This window comes from Solanum pennellii, chromosome 7 (assembly GCF_001406875.1).
Source record: "Solanum pennellii chromosome 7, SPENNV200".
In the NCBI taxonomy this organism is placed as follows: domain Eukaryota; kingdom Viridiplantae; phylum Streptophyta; class Magnoliopsida; order Solanales; family Solanaceae; genus Solanum; species Solanum pennellii.
The window spans coordinates 44,057-71,360 of record NC_028643.1 but is presented as its reverse complement, the minus strand read 5'-3'; the positions used below and the strand labels follow the sequence as shown (position 1 = coordinate 71,360).

The 27,304-nt window shown below is 32.7% G+C and overlaps 1 protein-coding gene and 9 non-coding genes across 10 annotated transcripts; 3 read left to right on the top strand and 7 right to left on the bottom strand.

The window, feature by feature from the left end:
- The first annotated feature begins 2,075 nt into the window (after positions 1 to 2,075).
- Positions 2,076 to 10,688, top strand: LOC107026175 (calmodulin-binding receptor-like cytoplasmic kinase 3). The gene is made up of 8 exons (XM_015227045.2): positions 2,076 to 2,344; positions 2,953 to 3,643; positions 3,803 to 4,054; positions 4,357 to 4,640; positions 8,938 to 9,103; positions 9,190 to 9,279; positions 9,621 to 9,919; positions 10,228 to 10,688. Exons 2-8 carry the CDS (start codon positions 3,382 to 3,384, stop codon positions 10,435 to 10,437), a joined length of 1,563 nt encoding a protein of 520 aa, XP_015082531.1. The 5' UTR covers positions 2,076 to 2,344; positions 2,953 to 3,381; the 3' UTR covers positions 10,438 to 10,688.
- Positions 10,689 to 11,481: 793 nt separating this feature from the next.
- Positions 11,482 to 11,677, bottom strand: LOC114078163. Its single transcript, XR_003579706.1, has one exon. It is a non-coding gene; the product is annotated as a U2 spliceosomal RNA (small nuclear RNA).
- Positions 11,678 to 13,509: 1,832 nt separating this feature from the next.
- On the top strand, positions 13,510 to 13,580 carry TRNAG-GCC. Its single transcript has one exon. It is a non-coding gene; the product is annotated as a tRNA-Gly (tRNA).
- Positions 13,581 to 13,932: 352 nt separating this feature from the next.
- Positions 13,933 to 14,128, bottom strand: LOC114078162. The gene has a single exon (XR_003579705.1). It is a non-coding gene; the product is annotated as a U2 spliceosomal RNA (small nuclear RNA).
- Positions 14,129 to 16,042: 1,914 nt separating this feature from the next.
- LOC114078158 lies at positions 16,043 to 16,238 on the bottom strand. The gene has a single exon (XR_003579700.1). It is a non-coding gene; the product is annotated as a U2 spliceosomal RNA (small nuclear RNA).
- A 1,550-nt stretch (positions 16,239 to 17,788) lies between these two features.
- Positions 17,789 to 17,984, bottom strand: LOC114078159. The gene has a single exon (XR_003579701.1). It is a non-coding gene; the product is annotated as a U2 spliceosomal RNA (small nuclear RNA).
- A 1,522-nt stretch (positions 17,985 to 19,506) lies between these two features.
- On the bottom strand, positions 19,507 to 19,702 carry LOC114078164. The gene has a single exon (XR_003579707.1). It is a non-coding gene; the product is annotated as a U2 spliceosomal RNA (small nuclear RNA).
- A 5,460-nt stretch (positions 19,703 to 25,162) lies between these two features.
- On the bottom strand, positions 25,163 to 25,359 carry LOC114078167. The gene has a single exon (XR_003579710.1). It is a non-coding gene; the product is annotated as a U2 spliceosomal RNA (small nuclear RNA).
- Positions 25,360 to 26,227: 868 nt separating this feature from the next.
- Positions 26,228 to 26,298, top strand: TRNAG-GCC. The gene has a single exon. It is a non-coding gene; the product is annotated as a tRNA-Gly (tRNA).
- A 353-nt stretch (positions 26,299 to 26,651) lies between these two features.
- On the bottom strand, positions 26,652 to 26,847 carry LOC114078155. Its single transcript, XR_003579696.1, has one exon. It is a non-coding gene; the product is annotated as a U2 spliceosomal RNA (small nuclear RNA).
- Between the last annotated feature and the right edge of the window lie 457 nt (positions 26,848 to 27,304).

Sequence of the window (27,304 nt, the reverse complement as noted above, 5' to 3'; positions counted from 1 at the left end):
GGGGGGGGGGGGGGGGGGGGGAGAGAACACAGTGATAAAGGAGAAAGGCAATAATAGAGAGAAAATATGCTAGCGAAATTGAGAGAGATACTAGAAAAGTAAAATATTTTTAAATAAAAACGTATTTTTTAATAATACATAGTATATGATTGTTATACAATGTAAAATTTTCTTATAATTATTAGATGTAATATTATTTAGAGGTGACAAAATTAACCAATAAAAACATAATTCGTTCATATTTGGGTAAATTTTTGACCCGTCATTTATTAGCTTAGTCCATTTCAGAATATATTCAATTATTTGATATGTAGCTCAAATTAACCAATGAAAATCTTATCAAAATATTTCAAATAAACTTATTAAAAGCCCCACTTTCCCATTTTATTAAAATCTTAATCAATGTTTATACTATTGATACATTAAGCTACTACTTTTTTCGATTCGATTTAAATTTAAAATAATTTCATTTGTAGTGAGATTTTAACACTTTTTTAAAAATAGGAAGAGAGAGGGGGTGCTATGGGTCATTAATTTAAGTATTTAGGGCAAAAATTTATTTGTGGCTATTAACAACAATAAACTAAACCAATTGTATAATTTAATGTGAATATTTTAATATTTTGTGTTGGACAACAACAATATTCTCGAAAAGAATTTATTATTAATTTATTAAAAGTGTTTATTTTTTTGGATTTTATGAGTGGCAATTATTATTCGAAAATGAGGTCCCCCTTTATAGTGCCACTATAAATTGGTGAGTTTTTGACCATCAAATTTCCTAAAAATATTTATTTTAATTTTTATGAAACTAAACTAGAATTGCTATTTTTTATTTTGTTCTCAGTATTAAATACTCTTAAAATAAGATTTACTAATTTTCTGTTCTTAAATAACGTGCAATTTTATTAGACAGATGAAAATACAATAGTATTTAAACTATTTTTTATTTATGATTTTTAAGTAGCGTGTATAAAAATATGATAAATCAAGTGGAACGAAGGGAGAATATTGAATTAATTATTCTTTGTTTCTTTAATCACTTAACGAATTTTAAAAAATAGGCCCTCTATTCATTTTAATTTTTTCAGTATATTAAAAATAGTTATTTAACTTTACTCGTTTAGTTTGAAAAATCAAGAGTTATAAAAGTTACTACTCCTTTCCAACATTTAGATGACTTATTATTAATAGGAGAGATAAATGATTGTTCTTTCTTAAAAAATATAATAAGTCAAATATAAATAAGTAAAAATGATAATTTAAAATTATAAAATAAAGTCCTAATATTTTAAAGTACTATTTATTTAATTTTTTTCTTCTAAATATGACATATCAATACCATCAAATACGTATATCATTAATATTCACGCATACTATAATAAAAATAATTTTTAGCAGTTTTAAATATTGATATTGATAAAGAGTGATAAAGCTTTTACCGGCGTTAGTTAAATGTCATTAGAACCAATATCGCTAAAGGCTTTAGGAACATACACAAAGAGTGACAATTACGTCTAAAAATACATATTAATTGCCGCTCATCATCATTTTTGTTGTAGTAACAACTGTTGACTATTACTATAATGTATTTGCCACAATTATCAATGAAAACCATCAATTGCTACTACTGTTACTTAAATTTTACTATAGAAGTTCCATTTAATCCATCATTACATAACAATGTAAAATTTCATTTCATATAATGATCGATCTTGATGTGATGATATGATTGCCTTATATTTTCGTCTTATCCTATCCTTCCTTATCAGAGGCGGATCCATCTTGTTCGGTGGAGTGCAGGTACACTTATTAACTTTCAAAAAAATAATGAGTATATTTGTATATTTATTTTAAAAAATTAACAAAAATTAGGATTTAATTAATCGTATACCCATAAATAACATAAGAGTTCTCTTACCTTGTTGCTACAAGGTAGAGAAATCATAAACGAAATCCAATTAGCGTGTTATTTTTATTTTAAATTTAGTCTAAAAATAATATTTGATACATCCAAAATTTTCAAATTCTCGATTCATTTCTATTTTGTGTTATTAAATATGTAATTTATGATAACAACAAACATTATACTCATCAAAATAATACGGCAAATCGAAGTGAGAGTGGGCAAATGAGTTTCTTGAACAGTCAAAAATCCTCAGCGTTTAGCCGTCTGAATGCATACGTATTCATTGACTTCATATGTTACGTAGTTGACAGCCATTTTTCACCTCACTAGCCCCCATCTTGTCCAAATTTTGGTAAAATCATCTCTAATCTTTTTACTCATCTCTATAATATTATTGCCTACAAGAAACCTCAGCCGCCTTTATGTAGTTTGCAGGTTTGTTTTTCTCTTCATACACAATCCATATTCACTGATTCTTGCTTCTGGTTTTTGGATATATGATAAAGTCAACAGTGATCTTTGTGTTTTCAACTGCAAAATATTACAGGGTTTTGTTGTATGTGAGGTGAAGTTGGTGAAAATACTAGCTTTTTGGAGAATTGGGTGTTTAGTTTTTTGAGGTTTTCTTGATCTGATTTGTGTTTTTGGATTGTTTGGTGAAGTGGGTAGGACTAGTTTTAATGCACATATTGTAAAGATTCTAGCTTTTTGCTGAATTGGGTATTTGGGAGTTTCTTGATCTGGTTTGTTTGTTTGGGTTGATTGGTGAAGTGGGGTAAGACTATTTTTAATGCCCATGGTGTAAAGATTCTAGATTTTTGCTGAATTGGGTGTTTGGGTATTTGTGTATTTGGGGATTTCTTGTTCTGGTTTGGTTATTTGGGTTGTTTGGTGAAGTGGGGTAAGACAAGTTTTAATGCCCATAGTGTAAAAATTCTAGCTTTTTGCTGAATTGGGTGTTTGTGTTTTTGATCTGGTTTGTTTTGTTTAAGTGGTTGGTAATTGGGTATGTGATTGAATCTTCTTATCTGGTATCTTTGTAGAAGAACTGTCTATTGGAGTGTAGCTGTTTCTTAGAGCTTAGCTTGAATTCCTTGTGAAAATTGGAGTTCTGAACTATTGGAAGACTTGGTTATTGGGTTCTGTTCAATTGTTTAGCTGAAGTCTGAAGGAATCTGGACTGTGTACTTATTTTGATTGTTGAGTGAGGTAGTTTCCACTTTGATCCTGTTGGAACTGGAAGAAAAAGTTGACTCTTCACCACGTCGATTGCAGAGGTTGATGCTGCCTGATTAATGCTTATCTGAACCAAATGTTCCTGTTTATTGGTTTGTGACTCTGACTGGACTTCTTGACTTGACTTGGAAAGGAGGAGTCTTGGCTTGTATCTTGTTTATTGTGACTACTAAAGATTTTGTAATGGAACCAGTGTATTTTGGTTTTACAAAATGGGGAAATTATGACACTTTTTAATGAAAATGGCTGTAGTTGTGCTGTGTTTACTGTTGCTGTTGCAATTTCCGCTAATTTTTGCTTCTCGGCTGCTGGGACATAAAGAAGCTTGTGAAATTTACCGAGTTGACTATTCAGATGATCTAAATCGCCAAGTATTTTATGTAAATGGCATATTAGCAGATAAAGATTTATTCTGCAAAGCCCTCAAATTTGATCATGCAGAGCATTGCGTTATCCAAAATGTTGGGTTTCAATATTGTGGATTGGACGTATTGATTGGTATGCTACAATATTGTTTTCAAATGTGTTTCCCAGAGTACTCTTAAGACGTTCTTCATAGAAATCATTTAACTTTTCTGTATTTCCCCTAATTGCTTCCATTGGATATTTGCTGTTTATAATTTGTGTAGTGATATACTTAGTCCACACTTCTTGCAGATGAGTTGCATTTCAAGTCTGGAAGAAAATTTATACACAAGTTGGTCAGACAAGGATCCAACAGACACAATTTCGATGATACATCACAGAAGGCCAAGGAAAAGCATGCTGATGATATTTCAGTAACCCCAAAAAAGTTGTTCATGGCAGTACCAGCATTTTTTATTCTATGCTGTGGCTTAATTTGCCCTTGTTGTCGATCAAGGAAGAAGGAAACGGACCAATCTGCTCTTGTGAAGGATCCTAATTCAAGTGAGTTGACCGTTTCAATGTTCCTGTATTCAGTTTATAGCGTTTTACATTCTTCTGTACAGCTACTTGGCGCGCAAACAGAATATGGCCATCTTTTTTTGGGCCTTTCTTTCTTTATTTAAAAACTGGCATTTCTGATTCTGAATTCAAGTACTGACGGATGAATATTCCAATGACGTCACTCCTATAGTATCTGTCTAGTATCTACTTAAGATTAATTTGGAATCTCTGCTGAAAGTCTGATACTTGATGCTTTGTTGGATGTGGTGGTTATTTATAAAGATATTATATTTACCTTGCAGTGGACTCTGCGTCTTCTTTGGAGATGAATTTTGTTCCTGAAAAAGCACCAGGCAGTCCACTACGAGTGCCAGCTAGTCCACTTCGAGTGCCGCCTAGTCCCTCTAGATTTAGCATGTCTCCGAAACTCAATAGAATTGGCTCCATTCACCTCAACATGAATCAGGCTCTTAAAGCTACCCAAAATTTCTCTTCATCCCTAAAAATTGGAGAGGGAGGGTTTGGAATGGTCTACAAAGCTCAACTACCAGATGGCCAAACAGTTGCCATTAAACGCGCAAAGAAGGTAAGTTACCATTTAGTCTAGTGGTCTTAAATCTGCAAATCTTATAGTATATGTTATGTTTTTTTGATGGTTTTTTAAGAAAACCATTTGGAACAAGCTTTCACTATTAAGTTGAAGTTGCATTAACTGATATACAATTTAAAGGAATGGGTTAATAGAGTTCACTTGCATTTTGAATTGATCGAAGGCCTCCCAGCATATTATCATGGACTCCTAGTTTAGTAATTCTTTGAATTGATTAGGATATTGTCCTTGTTGTTGGAAATACAGCAAAGAACGGTGTGACTTAGTTGTCAATGAAGTGTGAGGATAACGGTGATGTCTCAGTTTCAAATTCCCGCAGAGACAAAAAACATTTGGTGATTTCTTCCCATCTGCCTAAGATTTGGTAGACAGAGTAACACGGTACCTGTACTTGTGGGGTGAAATAATGAAGATGCATGCTAGCTGGTCCCGACACCATAGTCATATTAAAAAAATAAAATAGCAAAGGCCTTACAGCTGATCATCTAGTCGTTGATGTTGTGAGGCCTTGTTGGTCATAATTCTCTCAGTGATTTAGGTTGTGAAGAAAATTTGTTTATTCGACTTCTATGCTTCCTCTCTTGTAGGCAAAGAACTCTCATTTGAAGACACATCGCAGTTTTTATCTATGATTATGTCTTTTTGGTTATACCAATATTATTATAGAAGGCATAGCTTCTTAAATTCTGAACATGCCTAGTAATCGCTTGAAGCTTTTTGAATTGTTGTTCATATGAAGAGGAGGAAAGGCAAAAAAATTTCAGCTATAATTTGATATAAGAGAGAATCCACGAGCTAGAAGAGAAATATGATATAGGTGACCCCAGGGAATATTGTTGGACAAAGACATCTTATAAAAAACTCCTGTCCCACCGTTCACTCTGTTAGGACAGAGTTAGGGCTGGCAAAATGTTTTTTTTTTTAAAAAACAATTAACCATGTAATCCGACCCATTAAATATGGGTGGGATACGAGACCATTAAAAAATGGATCAAATATGGATATTATCCACTGGAAAATGGATATCTAGATGGATAATATGAATATCCATATTATCAATATACCCATTTGTCGGCTTGTCATTTTTCAGGAGTTCTTGCTCTCTGAGAGTCTCTGCTTATTTTGACTTTTAGCTTGTGTTATTACCTGATTAATCTTGAAACCTCGAGTAATATGGATGATAATATGGATGTCCATATTAGCTGTTGGTTAACCCATTTTTTATCCATGTTAAATATAGGCGAGTCAGAAAATTTTACCTATTTTTGTTCAACCTATTTTTAGATTACATTCACTCATATTTGATCCGACCCGTCTGTTCCCCGCTCCTAGCTGTTGACACATCATTCTTATAGAGCTTGGGCAAAAAGTTAAGACATGGCTTGCACTAATTTTATGTCCAAAAGTATAATGTGTCCTCGGAAGCCAAAGGACCCGTGAGTAGTCCTAGCTTCCTAGAAGATACACTAGATTGTGACTCTTGTGACACATGGGCAAAAGCAGATGTGAGTCTTGAGACACACATGCAAGTCAACTTAGAAGCTGAGGCAAGAACTCCAATTTTCGGACAAATGGAAAGAGATAGGAATTACAAAGAAGAAAAACGACTTATTGTGACTTTCCCAGAGTGACAATACAAACCAAAACGTTACCCGCACGACAGAGAATGGTTAAGTCGAAATGGGAAGTTAGCTGGCTGCTTCTTTTGCAATGTGGAATGACATTGAAATTGGAAAATACTTGTGGGTGCGTACTATGGGTAGTTGTAGTTTTTTGAAAAAGATCTTGTGGAAATTGAAGACTCGTGAGTGGAAGTTGAAGACTTGAGAACTTCAACTTAGACCTTAATTCCACAACAACCTCAAGATCCATAAAAAAGAGAGAAACTCCAACTTTCACCATTTCAATGTGCTTATTGGTATAACGAGGATGAGTGCAATATGATATGAATGAAAGAGTACATCATGGGAGGTATAAAGCTAGAACCTAGAAGGGGTCAAGGGGAGGCTTGTTCAATGCATCTTCAAACCCCATCCTTTTAACTTTTACTAGGAATTTTCTTTGTAAAGAAAAAAAGAAAAGAAAGAGATTTTGGGAATGTTTGGTTGATTATTGACTCAAGCATCCTGGGGTTTAAATAGTGTTTGCAAATAATCCTAAAAACATAAGAAACGTAATTCCTATTTCTAACTACACACATATAAATGTGATCTTGCCTTATTAATGATTCCTAATTCTTAACACTTCCCTCCTCAAGTTGGAGCATTCAATATGTATGCTCCTAACATGCCACAAATATATCCAATTTCATTCGGTGAATGCTCCACTGAAGCAGATGATGTTGTTGGAGCTGGCAATGAGTCAGTAGGCAAACTTTGTTTACTAGGTTGAGCTTGCAGTCACATGAGGTGTTCAATCGCTCTTGCATCTGGTGAAAGGTAAGATTCCAGTTTTTCCTTTTTCTTTCTGAAACAACATAAAAGTCCTGTACCATATACCGGAACCGGACTGTGATAAGAAAATAGTTCTATCCGACCAAGTAAACAGTAGTTATAACAGCAACAAACTAAATTAGATCATGTTAGCGCATCGTTGCAGGCTGCTTTGATTGATGGGTGCTACCTGTCCCCGAGACTGCTCACCAGGAGTGTTGTGTGACAGTGGGCTGTGACTGTGAGTCATCTCGGGGCCAGACAGTACCCATAAATTGAAGCAAGCCTACAACAATGTGCTAATTTAGTTCCTCTGTTGTAACTACTGTTTTTTGGTGTGGTAGAAATTTTTCTTATTAGTCCAGTTCCTATATATGGTGGAGAATTTTTGTATCATTTTTTTTAAAAGAAGAAAGATTGTCACCATAATGGTCGCCGGAGAGATGAATGATGCTTGATCGAGGAGATGAGCACTGATTTTGAGAGGGGAGCGACACTGAGGGGATGAAAGTAAGACGAGCGACACACCTTGACTAGCATCGCAGGCCTATAGCGGAAGCTATTTGAGTCTGTACCAAGTTCTTTAATGCTCTTATACCATGTAACGAAGGAAGAAAATAAGAGATGTTGGGAATGAATTGCTTGATTATTCCCTTAAGCATGTTGGGTTTTAGATAGTGTTTACAAGTAACCCTAAAGATGAAAGAGAAGTAATCTTGAAGAGGAAAGGAAATTAATTCTTATATATGGTTACACAATAATAAGGATTCCAAACCTTTCTCTATATATAAGGAAAGTATTAGGAATGTGATCTAAGCCATATCAATAATTTATTTATATATATATATATCTATATATATATATATGTATATATATACATATATATATTACAAGGGATGTTTAGGGATTGTGATCTTAGCCGTGTCAATAATTTTCCTAATTTGCATCCAAGAGTGTGCCTAGTGGTCAATGAGGTGGGTTGAGAACCATGAGCTCTCAGATTTAAATCTCTGCAGAGACAAAATACTCTATGATTTCTTCCCATTTTTCATATCTATCTTTTCATATACTCATGGTTGATAGCTATCTATCTTTTCATATTTTGTTGCTTGAGTTCTCATGGGTAACCATGTTGGTCCCAAATGCCCAACTTATATGTGGTCGTACAAGTAATATAGTGATTCAAAAGTCGAGGTGTCGAACCGACATAGACTTGTGATAAACAATTATGAGTCTTAACTATTACCAAATTGTTAATAGAGTAATTTCCCCAAAGAGTGATTTTCATTTATCAACTACTTCAAGGATGATAAAACTAATGAATCTAACACTAACAATTGATCAAGGACAAATATGCAGAGCTTAGGGAGGCACACACGCCTTAACAAACATCAGACGACCAATTTTCTCGCGATGCCTATGTGGCACCTATGCCATGGCACAGACAAGTAGTGATGCGGCACTTCTGCGATGCAAGTGGTTACTCGCACACTGTTGCCAGCTGCCTCATATGCTTTTTGCACTTCTCCCATGCGACACTATGCGACATTGATCCTTCCTTGCTCATTTTAATCCTTCTAGCTCCCAATTCAAAATGTGCCTAAGACATCAAAATAAACCAATATAAGCTCAAATGCAATGAATTAAGATCAAAGGCCTGATTATAGTATTAAGTATTAGCGGTGAAATGATATGAAATTTTAGATATTTGTGCCAAATATTAAATCACTTCTGTAGGAGGTAAGATTGGCTTTTCTTTCTTGTTCCTTTATTTTAGCTATTAATATCTAGTTTATCTGAGGGAAAAAACTTCATTATTCTAATATCTAAATATTTTACAGGAGCATTTTGATGCTTTGAGCAATGAATTTAGAAGTGAAGTTGAGCTTTTGGCAAAAATTGAGCACCGAAACTTAGTCAGGCTTCTTGGTTTTGTTGATAAGGGAAATGAACGCCTCATCATTACGGAATACGTAGCTAATGGTACACTACGTGAACATCTAGATGGTATGGCATTTCTTGAACTTAGTTCATTAACCACAACTTCCACTCTGGTAAAAATGTGGAGACAGTAATTTTGAGTTCTCTGGCAGGTGGACGTGGAAAAATCTTAGATTTCCATCAGCGACTTGAAATTGCAATTGACATTGCTCATGGCCTAACTTACCTCCATCTATATGCTGGTACACTACTGTTCATCACTAGTTATTCTCTTTTCTCAATGGTTTATTGGTGCTTGAAACTCCTTTACTGATCAATAAATAAAGATGACGAAATGGGAAAAGATGATAGATTCGTTTAGCGAGATCTTTTCATTCTTAGCTTTCAAGACGGACAAGTATAGTTTACGAAGCCTTCGTATTTATCCGGTAGCTCCTATGTGTTGAGCTTCAAAATTTCATAATCCGTTCTTTTAAACCAGGATTCAAATGTTTTGATCAGAGTGGGTGCTGTTTTTAGTTTTGGTCCTCCGGTCTAGTTCGATCATCTAAATTTGACGCAATCCTATTTTTGTTTTCCACAGAAAAGCAAATTATCCATAGAGATGTGAAGTCATCAAACATTCTCCTGACAGAGAGCATGCGTGCCAAGGTTGCAGATTTTGGATTTGCCAGGCTTGGAGGCTCAGACGCTGATAAAACACATGTTTCAACCCAAGTGAAAGGCACAGTTGGTTACCTTGACCCTGAGTACATGAAAACATATCAACTCACACCAAAAAGTGATGTCTACTCATTTGGGGTATTGTTATTAGAAGTGCTAACGGGTCGTCGTCCTGTGGAGCTTAGAAGACCTCCTGATGAGAGGGTGACACTTAGATGGGTAAGCTCTTTTTCCTCGTTAAGTTAATTTGAATAAATCTTATTTTGTTGGCTCTACCGATCATCTCTGTTCATAGTTAATTATAGCTTATTTCTGTTAGATGTGCTAATTGTGTCTACAGCCTGTTACTTTCTCCGACATCTTTCCTTTGATCTTCCAAAAATGAATAACTTTTGAAGGATCGGACAGTCTACATTTTGAAGGATCCGAGCAATTTAGGCATTTAGAGAATGAGAGAGCATGTAGTTAGTATCGAATAACATAGAAACGAGTCCCTATACTAGCTCTTATCGGGTGTGCATATGCAGGTTTTTAGGAAGTACAACGAAGGTAGCGTATTTGAGATGTTGGACCCTCTAATGAAGGAATCCGTAAATGGGGAGATACTAGTGAAAATGTTTGGTTTAGCCATCCAGTGTGCAGCACCTACACGAAAAGATCGTCCAGATATGAAGATCGTTGGGGAGCAGCTTTGGGCAATTAGAATGGATTATTTGAGGAACGGAAGGAGACAGTAATATACTGTGCATATACACTGTCTTCTCGCCGATTTGACAGAAATGACAGCCAGGATTCGAGTTCGCGGTCCATCTAAGTTTATTTCTCCTAGAAAAAAAGAAAAAGATTCAAAGATGTTAATCTTCCACTTATTGTTTGTATTTTGTTGTTGTATATGTGAGCAGTTATAAGGTACTTCTTTTCTTGATGTTGATTCATTGATCTACAAGTGAGTAATAGGAAAAGACACCTTTTTGTTTTTTTTGGTAAATTCCAGAGAATCTGAAACTATCATACAGATTTCTGGGGGGATGTGTGACCGTCTTTTCGCGTGTCTCGATGATATACTACAAAAAAAAATTGTGAATTACATGAGGATTACAGTATAAAATATTGCAGGAAATTTGTTTTCCTACAAATTTTCACACTAATTTGCTGAAAAATCCTATCTAATTCACAATTTTCTTGTAGTGATACAGACAAAAAGAAAAAAAGATGATTTTTAATTAAAAACAAAGATGAGTATATGAAAGAAAAAAGAACATAGGGGGAACTAGATCAAGAATATGTTGTAAATATAATTAAAGATAATATTAATGCTCTTGATTAATATTCTAAATGCAAATATCAATACTTAACATGAGATCAAATCAAAGAGTAGATTTATACACACAAAAAAAAAAACTTAGTACTAGAATTGGAAGTGCAAGTAGTACTTCATATTAACTACTAATTAATTTTGGAGAAGATCAAACTTTCTGTATAAACGAATTCTTCCCGAATGACATCAAGTTGATCGTCCCATTGGTTAACAAGGACTTTTTGGGAATTTTCGTTATGATTGAGATGTTTCATCTGAAAGTCGAATTATTATAACATGAAAATCGAATTATTATACTTTTGGTCACCATTTACAAGATTTTATGAGTTTTGCTAAAATGTAGTTCAGTATCTGATTTTATTTTAATGCATTGGGTATGAGCTTTTATGGATCAAACTGCCAATATTAGAAGGGACAAATTGTGTGCTATTGTGAACCAAAAGGTTTTTTAGAAGTAGAATTGGTGGGGTGAGCCAGGCCAAGGCAGTAGTGCAACACCAAGGCGACTCTTGAAGGTCCCGATAGCAAGCTACCGTGGTGAACCTTTCCCCTCAAAAAATAGAGTTGATATCGTGTGAGTCGATGACTCACATATCAGATATTAAACTGATAAGAACAGATACTACACTTGATCTTAGCCAAAAGGCCGAGAAAGGTATGATTTTCCATTTGTTATGCCGCACTATTTTATATGTTAGTTGTTACATAAAATCTCTCTTTGCAGTCAGTGTGGGATTTGAATAGCCTCTATATTTTTGTATATAATCACAGTAATCATCTATAATATGATTTTAAATCAAAGTGCAGTAAATGAAAATTTTGTTCTGCTAAAGTTTTGTTGGCTGCAAAATAGTTTCAACAATTTTGCTGAAATTAAAAGCCAAGTCAGTAGTGCAATGATAAATTAGTGGGGTGCGCTAATTCTTTTTACTAGCTCCTCGCGTGAATCTACGTCTCTTTCTTCCTCACATGAAGCTATATCTCCTCTTAAACAATAAATATATCTACTTTTTTTACTCTTTATATTTTGATTTTCGAAATTTGATAGACATTGGAAAGGTTGTATATTCAATTGAACCAGATGTTTATAAATGCAAATAGTATTGTAAATGAAAACATCGAGGACTCCAAGAAATCTTGATCGCAAGTTTTGGAGTTATGTATGTTCAAAGTAAAAAAAATAAAATTAAGTTGATATATTTGGTATTCAGTTGATTCTTGTTTTGTTATTTCAGGAAATAATAGATGCAATTATTTTTTGTGAGCAGACTACTCATAAAAATAGAAACGTAAACGTTTTGCTTGTCTTAGTTAGATCAAGTTTCTAAAAATAAATAAATAAATAAATTAGAGTGCGCTCATAACTCAATGAAACGCAATATTGTTTTAAAAAAAAAAACAATTGGAGTTTGCCTCGTTACAGACGGACCCTAATAATATTTTAGAACAAAAATTGTGGCTTATTTCATGAACTGCAATTGAATATGCATTTTTTAAAATATGTGACATCTCAGTTATTTTTCATATATAGCGATGCTCTTAGATCTTAACGAAAAATTCATACAAATAATTTTTTTTAAAAAAAGTTGCTCTTAGAACTGCAATTTTCCATTGGGCGATGAGTCATATTAGCAACCTTTTCCATTCAATTTGATTGTAATAGAACTTTTGGAGTCAACAATACTAGGCGTCATAGAAATGAAATGAGCATTGCTCCAAGTCGCATGGTACAACGATATAGTTGAAGTAAGGTAACTATTCATAAGAGCAATATTTATCCCGATTGACCTCAATAGTTTTTGGGAAAACGGCATTTTTAGTCCCCATATTAAAGCTAATTTCTTATTTTTGTTCTTGTGTTATCTAACTTAGCACTATTGACCTTCAATTATATCAAGTGAGTGATTTTAATCCTTCAACTAACAGATCCGAAAAAGTTAACAGAGAATTCACTGCTAAAAGGAGTAATTCGAGTATTTTTAAAGTTATTGCTTGAGAAAACATACAATTTTCAAAAATAATTTTCGCTGCAAATCTATCGTTCGTCGATGTGAGAGGGAGGGTTAATGCCTATCAAGTTGTTGAAATTGTAGCTCAAATTGATGAGCTTGTTCTTCAAGATAGAGCATGGAAGACTTAACTTGTTTTTAAAAAAGACAGAATTAAAATGAAATATCCGAACTATCCCTTTTAGCAGTGAACTCTCTGTTAATTTTTTTTTTTGAATATGTTAATTGAAGGATCAAAATCACTCACTTGATATAACTGAAGGTTAATAGTGCTAAGTTAGATTACAAAAGGACTAAAATAAGAATATAGCTTTAATATAGGGACTAAAAAAGCCGTTTCTACACAATTTTTTTTATTACTATTATTATATTGATAAGAACAGATACTACACTTAATCTTACATTTCAATTTATTGATATCATAGATTTTAGGGGTAGTACTTTGACACTAATTATACAAAATGGAATTCTTAAAATATCTAGCACCAGTGGTCTAGTGGTAGAATAGTACCCTGCCACGGTACAGACCCGGGTTCGATTCCCGGCTGGTGCATTAATTGTGAGCGCTGTGAAGATAAATTGCGAAGTGTATGAGAACTTGGGTCCTCACCTTGTCTGATAATAGACAACAAAACATCGCATCTTGAGCCCTCTCTTTTTCCACTATTATTATTAAATGTCGTTGGAGATACAAGATGGGAGATCAAACTGAGTAGATTTACACATTATAAGGTTACCTGTTATCTTTAGTAATTGTACAGTACATCTTACTGAAAAAAAATGGTGCCAAATACTAGGTTGAAACATTAGTTCATATCTGATTTCAAATAAAATGTTCAACTTGTATCAAACTGCCCAAAATTATGTAGTGCTATAAATCAAAAGGTTTTTTAGAACTAGAATTGGTGGGGTGAGCCAGGCCAAGGCAGTAGTGCAACACCAAGGCGACTCTTGAAGGTCCCAATAGCAAGCTATCGTGATGAATCTTTCCCCTAAAAAAATAGAGTTAATATCATGTGAGTCGATGACTCACATATCAGATATTAAACTGATAAGAACAGATACTACACTTGATCTTAGCCAAAAGGCCGAGAAAGGTATGATTTTCCATGTGTTATGCCGCGCTATTTTATTTGTTACTTGGTTACATAAAATCTTTCTTTCTAGGCAGTGTGGGACTAGAAGAGCTTGTATATATTAAACTAGTAATTCCATTGATCAAAGAGTAGTGAGTAAAACAATTTACATTTTGTTGGCTGCAAAATAGTTTCAATAATGTTGCTGAAATTTGCTAAATATTAATTATACAAATTGCTTATAAAAGTCATCTGGATAGAACAAGTTTAGCTAATAAGATAGAAAACAAGAAATATAAAATTCAATTTGTTGACATAACATTTTCCACCGCAACGTATCGATCTTGCTTCAATAATGTTAAAAGGTTGATAATAACTTGAACAAAAATCCTAAGTACTAATATATTTGTCCTGAATCTCGAAGAAACAGTGCGCCAAGCCAAGGTAGTAGTGCAACACCTAGGCTACGTTTAAAGGTCCTGATAGCAAGCTACTGTAATGAACCTTCTCCTCATATTCCTTTGTTGTGAATAAATATTGAAAACTAATAAGAAACACAAATTATTTTTCATGAATCTTTAAAGATTTGTCGATTAATAACACACATTGAATCTTTTGATAATGTTGAGAATGACCTTTTATAGTTCCAAAAAATCGATAAACGAAGTGCAACGCCAAAGGACACTTGAAGGTCCCGAATCCCAATAGCAAGCTATCCTATGTATATCCCCCTCAAAAATAGAGTTTAATGTATATACTAATATGAACAGATGTTACACGTGATCTTACATTAGAGGAGATACTTTGCGACTATGTAGGTAAAATAATTTTCTTTAAATATCAAGCACGAATTGTCTAGTGGTAGAGTAATACCTTGTCACAGTACAGACCCAGGTTCAACTCCCCTCTGGTACATTGAGCCTCTCTTTTTCCATTATTATTTTTTAATGTTGTTGGAGATTACTAGATGGGAAATCGAATTCGATCCTATTATATATCGGATCATACTAAAATGGGAAAAGGGTCTGATATACCCCTTGACTTTGTCATTTGGAGTTGATATACCCCTTGTTATGAAAGTGACTCATATATACCCCTACTTATAAACAAATGGCTCACATATACCCTTTTCCTCTAACGGAAATGAAAAAAAGGATAATTTTAATCTAACTTTAATTATTTTTTTCTATAATATATAATCTCATATGAGTAAATTTAATCCTCATCAAACATATTTTTTTGACTTTTTTTTGTTTCAATGACTAATTTAGAATTATTATTTTGATAATCAAATTTATTTATGTTTCACTAATATTCTTGTAAAACTTATTGTAGATGACCAATTTTTTTTCTTCCAATATAAAAATTAAATTACAATATAGACAAAAAAAATAGTTTAAATTTTTTTTCTTTAAACAAAGGAATGAAAGAAAAAATAAAATAAGAATAAGAAACTCAAATAATTATAATAAAAGAAGTCAAAAAATAATTTATGTATTAAAAAAATTAAAATATACCTTGAACTTTGATAGAAGAATCATATATACCCTAATAATTTTTTTGAAAAATTAAAAGTAATAAATATAAATTTAAAACTAATTTTTTTAACTTCCGTTAATTGAAGGGTATATGTGAGCCATTTTGTAACAACAGGGGTATATGTGAGCCATTTGTATAACGGTAAGGACATATATGAGTCACTTTCATAACGAGTGGTATATCAGCTCCAAATGAAAAAATTGAAGGGTCAGACCCATTGAGGGGTATATCAGACTCTTTTCCCTACTAAAATTGACTCTGCTAAAACTTTATTTAGGGTTAGTTAAAAAGTGTTACTCGGAATGGGGCATAGAAAGAGCTCTTATGGATCAAATATCCAAATATTAGAAGGGACAAACTGTGTACTATTTTGTAACAAAAGTTTTTAGAATTAGAATTGGTGGGGTGTGCCAGGCCAAGGCAGTAGTGCAACGCCTAGACGACTCTTGAAGGTCCCGATAGCAAGCTACCGTGGTGGACCTTCCCCCTCAAAAAATAGAGTTAATATCATGTGAGCTGATAACTCACATATCAGATATTAAACTGATAAGAACAGATACTACACTTGATCTTAGCCAAAAGGCCGAGAAAGGTATGATTTTTCATGTGTTATGACTCACTATTCTATATGTCACTTGTTGCATAAAATCTCTCTTTCTAGTCAATGTGGGACTTGAAGAGCTTTTATACTTTATGTTAAACTGATTCAGTCCCATTAATTATATCTATAATTATAATTTTTGATCAAAAACACAGTGTATGAAACATTTTATATTTTGTTGGTTGCAAAATAGTTTCAACAATTCTGCTGACACTAACAGTTGATTACTTGTCATGTTAGTTTTATTTCTTTGAGATTTCATAGACAGCTTCCCAAATGTTTCTAATAAGAAACACAAAATTATATTATTGGGTTAACAAATTTTTAATGGTGTTATAAGAAAAACTTACTCGGTTATCAATTTGGTATCGATTTTTAGTATGGGTTAACTCATTAAGACGACAGTAAGATATTACTATGCCCTTCATGAATATTAAATATTAATAAGTTAACATAATTAGACACTATATCAGTACTCTATACTACAGTCTAAACACTTCACGCGTCATAATACTTCTAGTTCACGTTAGAAATTATTATGTAACATGTTGTTGTAGCCTTCATACTACATCTATTATTATTGATGTAATTTTTCATTATATTTCCTGTTTCACTATATCAAAGCATTTATAACTGTTTTTCTCACAGTCTCGTGCCAAATTGTTAGAAAAGTGAGAAATCATAAATTTATTTTACGAACATTTTCTTATTGGATAAACTGAAAACTGATAAAGAATATCTTATTGATTTTGTTAATGATTTAGCATATTTAAAAATCAAAAACTAATAGATCAAACTATTAATTTATAAAATCGAACTGAATTGCACACCGCTAATTACTATAAAAAAAATTGAAAAGTTCAAAATGAAGTTTAATCTAAGATATTATACTAATATGAGCAGATACTACACATGATCATGCATTTTCAATTTATTGGATATAAAATATTTTAGGGCTTGTACTTTGCTGCTAGTACAAAAGATGAAATATACTCCCTCCGTTTCTTTTTATATGACATCCCTAGTATAGTTAGTTGGTTTCTAAATAGAAACGAATGAAGTATTATAATATCTAAGCACTAGTAGTCTAGTGGTAGAATAGTACCCTGCTACTGTACAGACCCGGATTCGATTCCTGATTGGTATAGTTTGAGTGCCATGAAGATAATTGTGCAAATGTGAAAACTTTGGGTCTTTCACCATGTCTTAATGTTAATAAAATGACAAAAATAACACATCTGAGCCACTCCTTTTTCCACTATTATTATCAATGTCGTTAGAGATTACAACATGAGAATCAAATTGTTATAATTGACTCTGGCAATAATGTCGTTAGAGATTACAACACGAGAATCAAATTATTCTACTTTTGGTCACCCATTTAACATTGGTCTCAAGATTTTATGAGTTCTGCTAAAATGTAGTTCAGTATCTGATTTTATTTTAATGCATTGGGTATGAGCTTTTATGGATCAAACTGCCCAATATTAGAAGGGACAAATTGTGTGCTATTGTGAACCAAAATGATTTTTAGAACTAGAATTGGTGGGGTGAGCCAGGCCAAGGCAGTAGTGCAACACCAAGGCGACTCTTGAAGGTCCCGATAGCAAGCTATCGTGGTGGACTTTCCCCCTAAAAAAATAGAGTTAATATCGTGTGAGTCAATGACTCACATATCAGATATTAAACTGATAAGAACAGATACTACACTTGATCTTAGCCAAAAGGCCGAGAAAGGTATGAATTCTAATGACTTATGCCGCACTATTTTATATGTTAGTTGCTACATAAAATCTCTCTTTGCAGTCAATGTGGGACTTGAATTGCCTCTATACTTTTATATATAACTAATAATTCAATCCCATTAATAGTCTATAGTATATATTTTTTTTATGAAAGTGCAGTAAATGAAATTTTTGTTCAGTTAACGTATTGTTGGCTGCAAAATAGTTTCAAAGAAGAAGTTATTTTTCCGACCCCACCGAGGAGTATCAATATTAATGTCACTTACCCTCCAACATGACTCGAACCGAAGATGCTCAACCACTTGAGCAAGCATCATTTAATCATTTATATATCCTACAACAGGTTGATAAATTATACAGATGACATAACAAGTTTACTGAGATTCATTGTCTATTCCTAAGGTTCATTAATCCAAAATAAGATTGAAAAAACAACAAATGTAAAATTACAATTTTGTTGCCTATGTAACATTTTCCACACGTAACGTATCGATCTTGCTTCATAAATATTAAAGATTAATTCAACAAAAAAACCTACACACTAATATATTTTTCCTGGATCTGCAAGAAATTCCTTCAACAAACAATTGAAAGAAAGGTTTACAACCTAGAATTGATGGGGTGTGCGAGGCTTAATGGTCCGACAGCAAGCTACTGTGATGGACCTTCCCCTCGTATATTCCTTTGTTGTGAACAATATTGAAAAACTAATAAGAAACACATATATTATTTTTTCACGATTCTTCAAAGATTTGTCAATTTATAACACAAATCGAATCTTTTGGTCATCTAGAGATTTGAGAATGTTGAGTATGACGTTATACTCCCAAAAAATTTTGATAAGTGATTATGTAAAATAAGCTTTATAATTATTTTAGTGGATGCGCTAAGCCAAGTCAGTAGTGCAACGATAAATTAGTGGGGTGCGCTAATTCTTTTTACTAGCTCCTCGCGTGAATCTACGTCTCTTTCTTCCTCACACGAAGCTATATCTCCTGCTTAAACAATAAATATGTGTTATTCACTTCACATTTTCTCATTCATCTTCTACTTTTTTTATTCTTTATATTTTGATTTTCGAAATTTTCATAGACATTGGAAAGGTTGTATATTCAATTGAACCAGATGTTTGTAAATGCAAATAGTATTGTAAATGAAACCATCGAGGACTCCAAGAAATCTTGATCGTTAGTTTTGGAGTTACGTACGTTCAAAGTAAAAAAAATAAAATTAAGTTGATATATTTGGTATTGAGTTGATTCTTGTTTTGTTATTTCAGGAAATGATGGAAGCAATTATTTTTTGTGAGCAGAAAACATGTTTCAATTTATTGATATCATAAGGTTACTATTAACTTTAGTAACTGTACAGTACATCTTCTGGAGAAAAAAAAAAAGGTGCCAAATACTAGGTTGAAACATTAGTTCATATCAGATTTTAAATAAAATGTTCAACTTAGATGAAATTTCCCAAAATTATGTACTGCTATGAATCAAAAGGTTTTTTGAACTAGAATTGGTGGGGTGTGCCAGGCCAAGGCAGTGGTGCAACACCAAGGCGACTCTTGAAGGTCCCGATAGCAAGCTATCGTGATGAACCTTCCCCCTAAAAAAATAGAGTTAATATCGTGTGAATCAATGACTCACATATCAGATATTAAACTGATAAGAACAGATACTACACTTGATCTTAGCCAAAAGGCCGAGAAAGGTATGATTTTCCATGTGTTATGCCGCACTATTTATATGTTAGTTGTTACATAAAATCTCCTTTCTAAGCAGTGTGGGATAAAAGTGTGTGCCTGGCCAATTAGAAGGACTCTAAAAAGTTCATATATCAAAATTAAGGTCATTGAAACAAAGTTTTTGATTTATTTTTTGATTTGTTGAAGGATTTTATTTATTTATTGATAAAAATCATCGGTGATCAAGTTCAATATCTTCTAACAAGAAAAGTATTTCATTAGGTTATCCAATATCTACGTGGTTAGTAGAGTTTCATGATTGTGGAATGGACCGAAAATCATTATCGATATTGAAAACCACCAATATCTCTAGTTTGTTTAATTGTACAAATTATTTACTCTAGATTTTTTTTGGTGAAGATGGAATAAAATTCAGGATTGAGACATCATTGCAATTGTTAGAATTGCTATTTTTGTATTCTACCGATCTTATCTGCATCAATTTCAGGATCTAATAGGATATCAGTAAAATTACATGTGAAAGAGAATTTAGTCTCCTTTGTTCCAGTCTGGACTTAAGTTTGGAACCTTCTATCTCACGAGGCAATAACTACAGTTTTGAAAGGTGGGGGCATGAGACGAGACGTTTTATGTAGTAGGGGATGAGACGTAAGTCCTGAGACATGGGGAGTAATCTCATGGATCTACAGGGCATAGTCTCATGTATATTTAATTTTATAATTTTATTACTAAGAAAATAATCAAAAGTAAAATTAAACTTTCAATGATTTTACAAGTAATCTTTTTATAATAATATATAGGAAAATTATTATGATTTTTATTTGAGATAGATACTAATAACCAATAATAAAGAAAAAAAGTATTATAATTACTATTTGAGAAATATCACTACACCAATAATTACAAAAAAAAAAAAAAAAATTTAAAGCAACAAAAAAAAATTAAAAAAAATACTTAAGAAACACTTAAGGCACACGTTTTTACGCCCAGAACTTATTGTTTTATGCTTAGTGCTTATGCCCTAAATTCTAGGACTTATCAATTTGTGCCCGAAGCATTTTTGGTATGCCTCCCTGAGACTTGCCCAAAAAACATTTTTTGAAAACACTAGGTTACAACTCTTTAGATTGTAGAAGTTTAACTAATGAAGGAAATTTAGTTTAATTTTTTTTTCTCTACCATTTCAGATTGTGATGATATCAGTATACTTCCATTTTTTCCTTAAACAAATATTAATTAAATTTTGATTGATGAAACTTATGATTAAGGGAGCAAGTGTCATTTGTATGGTGGATCTCACGAAATCATGAATCAAAAAACTTACATGAGGACCCATTTTGTAAAAGGTGATGAAGAGATGTTGGACTCAACCTCTTTCGTTTCTCTTGTTGATGCTTGTGAAAGAATCCAACTACTAAATCGACTTTCACAAAATTTCAATGAATCATCTTAGTGGAAGTTTAGATATATTAGAGATATAATGAGAAGCCAGACTTGGCAAGGAGAAAATCTATGTTGAGTGAGACTCATAGTATTATTGTTCTTGATCTCTTTGACCAGTTGGAGATCAGAAGGCTCCCACTAATAATGCAGAAGAGTAGCTGAAGATTAGGAGAAGAGTATTATTTGATTCGGTAGTTGAATGCCAGGAATTTAGTTAATTGTAACAGAGTTTGGCAGAGGTTCTGATGCTTGGGCAAAGTGGACAACCACTTCTCCCTTTTGATCAATGTTGTCAATTTTGCCCAAGCTTCAAAGTCTGTGCCAAAACTCTGTTTACATCTGAGGCATTTAACCACCGAATCAATCGATGCTTTTCTCCTAATCTTCACCTGCTCTTTTATATTTTTGTTAATTCAAGCCTTCTAATTTCTAAGTGGTAAAGGAGATCAAGCGCAATAATACTCTGAGCCTCACTCTACATAAATTCTTCCATTACCAAGTCTAAGCTTCTAATATATCTAAAATTTCAATAAGGTGATTAATTAATATTTGTCTGAGTCAATGTAGTAGTTAAATAATTTTCACTAGGATTAGCGATGGAAACGGAAGAGGTTCAATCTCACAACTCTGTATCACTTTCCACCAAATAGGTCCTCAGGTAGGTTTTTCAATTTATAATTTCGTAATATTCGCCAAACAAACAGGTGATACTTTGCTCCCTGAATCTTAAGTTTCATTAGTCAAGATTTAATTGATAACAAGAGAGCATAAATGAGAAAACCCTATCATTTAGGGTTCTTTTATATTCATCTGGTCTGACTACTTTTGGGCCGACCAATTGGTATATTTATGTGTGGATCTGTTTAGGAGCCCATTTTTATTAAATAAAATGGACCATGAGTCCATATTTAAACTTTAAAACAGGGATATCGGTAGTTTTCAATGTTAATTGTGGTTTTCGGTCCATTTTCACAACTATACTTGATTGGTTTGGTTTTATCCAAAAAAAAATGTCAATTCGAGATCAAACCAACTCGACATTATATATATAATTTTGAAAATTATAATTTTTTATACATTAAAATATTTACTTTGTATTATTTTTAAAAACATTTCTTACACTTTTTCATAGTTTTTATCTTTTATCATATTATTTCTAGTTTCTAAGACTTGATTTTGAATAGTCCAATAAAGATTATAGTCTATAGATATTAGTAACTCTAACAAAACTCAAATTAAAATCAAATCAATACTAGTGCTAAAAAATGTTATTTAAACACTAAAAATGATGATAATATATGTTCTTTTAATTTTGCACAAAGTGAATTCATCCTCACTTTGAAGATCATGCAAAATATAAATAATACACTATATATTATTTAAATAGAAGGGGTATTATATATAATAATAATGTCTTTATCTTATATTTTGTGTGTGCGCGCACGTGCGCGTTTGTGTGTGCATGTGCGTGTGTGTGAATTTTAGTTGAAAATTCTAAATACTTTTTGAGGGTTTCTTCTAACATGAAAAACATTATGTTTTTTTTTTTCGTTCTAAGAATATACAATATAGTAATAATACATAAATAGGAATTTAACAAGTATAATAATACCTCAATTCTGAATTAGTTGAATTTTGCATTTAAAATCTCAACATCAATTTTATTCCATCTCCATCATTTTTTCCAATACTTAATAATTTTTAGTACACCTTCAAACAAAAAGAAGAGTCGGTTGAGAAACGAAACAATGAAGATGAGATGGCTAAAAAAATGAACCTTTGAAAGTTGATCTCCACATCAACAAGATCAAGGTGGAATATGTTAATCCCGCATAACCAAAGGGGGAAGAAGCTACAGTTGTGGGGCACAAGAGACAACATCTCCGTAGAGGCGATGAGAACAATGAGAAGAGGAGGCGGAGAGCATTAATCAGAAAACTCTATCATTTAGGGTTCTTTTATATTCACCTAGTCTGACCAATTCAGGGCGACCAACTCTTTTTTTGGTATATTTATGTGTGGATCCATTTATGAGCCCATTTTCATTAAGTAAAATGGACCATGAGTCCACATTTCAACTTAAAAAGAATGGATATCGGTAGTTTTCAATGTCAGTTGTGGTTTTCGGTCCATTTCCACAACCATGGTTGATTAGTTTGGTTTTACCTAAAAAATATCAATTCGAGATTAAACCAATCCGACATTATATATATAATTTTTAAAATTATATTTTTTTATGCATAAAAATATTTACTTCTTATACCTTTTCATAGTTTTCATCTTTTATCATATTATTTCTTTTTCTAAGACTTGAATTTTGAATGGTATAATAAAGGTAATAGTCCACAGATATTAGTAACTCTAACAAAACTCAAATTAAAATCAAATCAATACTAGTGCTAAAAAAAGTTACTTCAACACTAAGAATGATAATAATATTTATTCTTTGATTATATACAAGTGAACTCATCCTCGCTTCCAAGATCATGCAAAATTTAAATAATACACTATATATTTAAATAGATAGGGGTATTATATGTATAATAATGTCTTTATCTTATATTTTGTACGTGTGCGCGTGCGCGTGCGCGTGTCCGTGTGCGTGTGCGCGTGAATTTAGTTGAAAATTTTAAATACTTCTGAGGGTTCCTTCTGACATGAGAAACATTATCTTTTTTTTCCTTTCTAAGAATATGCAGTATAGTAATAATGCATATATAGGAATTTAACAACGGTAATAATACCTCAAACCTGAATTAGTTGGATTTTACATATAAAATCTCAACATTTTATTTCATCTCCATCAATTTTCCAAATACTTAATAATTTGTAGTACACCTTCAAGCAGAAAGAAGAGTCAGTTGAGAAATGAAACAATGCAGATGTCAGATGGCTAAAAAAATGAACCTTTGAAAGTTGATCTCAAAAGCAACAACAATAGCAACAACATCAAGGTGGGGAATGTTAATCCTCCATAACCAATGGGGGAAGAAGCTACAGTTGTGGAGCACAAGAGAGAACATCTCGGCAGAGGTGATTAGAACAATGAGAAGAAGAGGTGGAGAGCACAAATCATAAAACCCTATCATTAGGGTTCTTTTATATTCACCTGGTGTGACCACTTTTGGACCGACCAACTCTTTTTGGGGATATTTATGTGTGTATTTATCTTATCTTTTGAGTATGAACGCACGTGCGTGTGCGTGTGCATGTACGTGCATATGCGTGTGAATTTTGGTTGAAAAGTTTAAATTCTTTTTGAGGGTTTCTTCTTACATGAAAAGAATATAAAATATATTATATTATACCTTCCTACAAATGGGTAGATGTATAATTTGGTTCCATAGGGAAAAAAAACATTATTTTTTACATGTAATCATCTTTTTTAGAAGTGAAGGAATATTCTCGTAATTTATAATGATTTCAAAATAAATAACATAAATATACTATTTTCAAAGTAAAAAGAAGAAGAAGAAATAAATAAATATACTTTGAAGAATTGATTAGATATATTGAGTTTGTTTATTATCATTAATATATTTTTATTGTAAATAAGTAATGGTTACAATTAAATAGCGAGTAATGTTTTAATTGTGGAAATTTCTACAGACGTATTTATCTATACAATATATATTTGACAACATATACATACATCATCTTCTTATTTTAAATTTTTGTGATAAGTCTAGCACTAATTTAGTAATAATTTTATATAATTTATATAGCGTAGTTAAATTTGACTTTATTCATTTCAATTTTTTCCATTCTCTAACCAAATATGAACCGTAATTATGTTTAATAAATTGAATTTTGTTGAAATATAATAAACAATTATTATGGTATCATATGAAATTAATACAACAAAAATATTTTATCGAAAACATTCTAAAATGTAGTATTCATGTTTTGTTATATTGATTGAGGTTCAACATCATGACAACAAAAATATTTTGTAGGTTCATAGAGTTCTTTACAAAAGAACATTATTACATATCAATTGAGATAATCTAAATTGGAATAGGATTGGTGGAGTGCACCAGGCCAAGGTTATGGTGGAACACCATGGCGATGATTGAAGATCCCGATAGTAAGCTACCGTGATGGATCTCCCCCCTAAAAAAAATAGAGTTAATATCGTGTAAGTCAATGATTCATATATCAAATATTAAATTGATAAGAACATATACTACACTTGATAATAAATTCACATTCATTTATGAAAACTTTTATAATTAATTTGTTTTAAACAAAATTCCAACATAAATGATGAAAAAAGACTCCCGTGGATGAGGTAACTTGGAAACTCAATATGCATGGTTGGTTATGAATGTCGCTAATGGCTTAAGTGACTCTTGATGCATTGATATTACCTCAATTATTGTGAATATTTTTATGACGTCTATTGTCACTAAATATCTCTTTTGTTGAAGTGCCTTGAATCTGATAGTGCGAACTATTGAGTCTACATTCTACACCATGTAACTAACTATTAACTAACTTGTTATTTTCTTTTTTTACCTATGTAACAGACTAACAACTTCTTGACCACTAATCATAACTTAATTCCAATAGTCTAACAAATAGCTACATAGATACCTTGTTGTCTAACATATATATGCATCACGTAACATGCATATTGTTTGTATTTGCGTTGTACAAACCCTAGCTTTAGTACATTATCGAGATTTACTCCATGGATATGACGATCAAGTGGATTGATAATCTTACTGACCTAGCTTTAGTATCGTAGTCGATCCCTCTCTAATCTAGATAGTAGATTTTTGGTCATTAATCATGACTTATAATTTTGAGATTGTGACAAATGCACCACATATACTACACTTGATCTTACATTTGCAATTTTATTGAGCCCAACACAGAGAACGAACATGGTCGGTAGGTAATTAATCTTCGTTTGGATAGCAGTACGATACACGCATCAAGATATGATCTTTGCTTTTCCAAGACTCCTTACAACTCGCACCAATCGCGGCACTGAGCGGCGAGAGATTGATTGAAAAGGCAGGCCCAGCCGACCCTCTCCCCCCCTAACCGTATAAAAATCTGTTAATAAACAAACAGAATCATCAAGCACCAGTGGTCTAGTGGTAGAATAGTACCCTGCCACGGTACAGACCCGGGTTCGATTCCCGGCTGGTGCATTATACTTTTTGTCGTTCTTACGAGATTCATCTAAATCCTTTGAGAAAAAATTCGTTTTGCTATTTCCCCCACCCCATCCGAGGAGGATCAGTAGTGACAATCTCACTCACCCTTCAACATGACTCAACCCCATAACCTCCTCGTTTGATGGTGAATATTTTCAACCACTTGAGCTAATCTCATACACGTCTAATTAAAGTCATCTAGACAAAAGCAAGTTTGGCAAGGTCCATTGCCTTTTCCATCGTATTGTATCGATTTCGCTCCAAAAATGTAGAGGTTATTATAACTTCACAAAAATCCTAAGAAGTTCTTCAATTACCAATTGAAAGAAAGGCTTACAAGTAGATTTGTGGGGTGTGCCAGGCCAAGGCAGTAGTGCAACGCCTAGACGACACTTGAAGGTACCAATAGCAAGCTACTGTGATGAACCTTCCCCCTCAAAAAATAGAGTTAATATCGTGTGAGTCGATGACTCACATATCAGATATTAAACTGATAAGAACAGATACTACACTTGATCTTAGCCAAAAGGCCGAGAAAGGTATAATTTTTCATGTTCTATACCGCGCTATTTTATATGGCAGTTTGTTACATAAAATCTCTGTTTCTAGTCAGTGTGGGACTAGAAGAGCTAGATAATTGATCAAAGAGCAGTGAATAAAACGATTTAAGAAAAGTAAAAGTAAGCAAATACTCCTAACTAATTAATTTTGGAAACATTAAACTTTCTGTATAAACGAATTCTTTCTGAGTGACATCAGATTGAGATGCTTCGTCTTAAAAAGTACATAATTTTTTTTTAAAAAAAAACTAGTAATTAAATTCCTTTTTTACCCCTCTTGAACTTGTAATATCATAAATTCAAAAGATGTTAGGATCGATCGTGTATTAGATTAGCCAAGCCAAGGCAATAGTTGCAAGACTAAGGCAACACATCACGTGATTCGTCGATGATTCACATATTAAACTAATAAAAACAGATACTACACCTGATAATTTTAG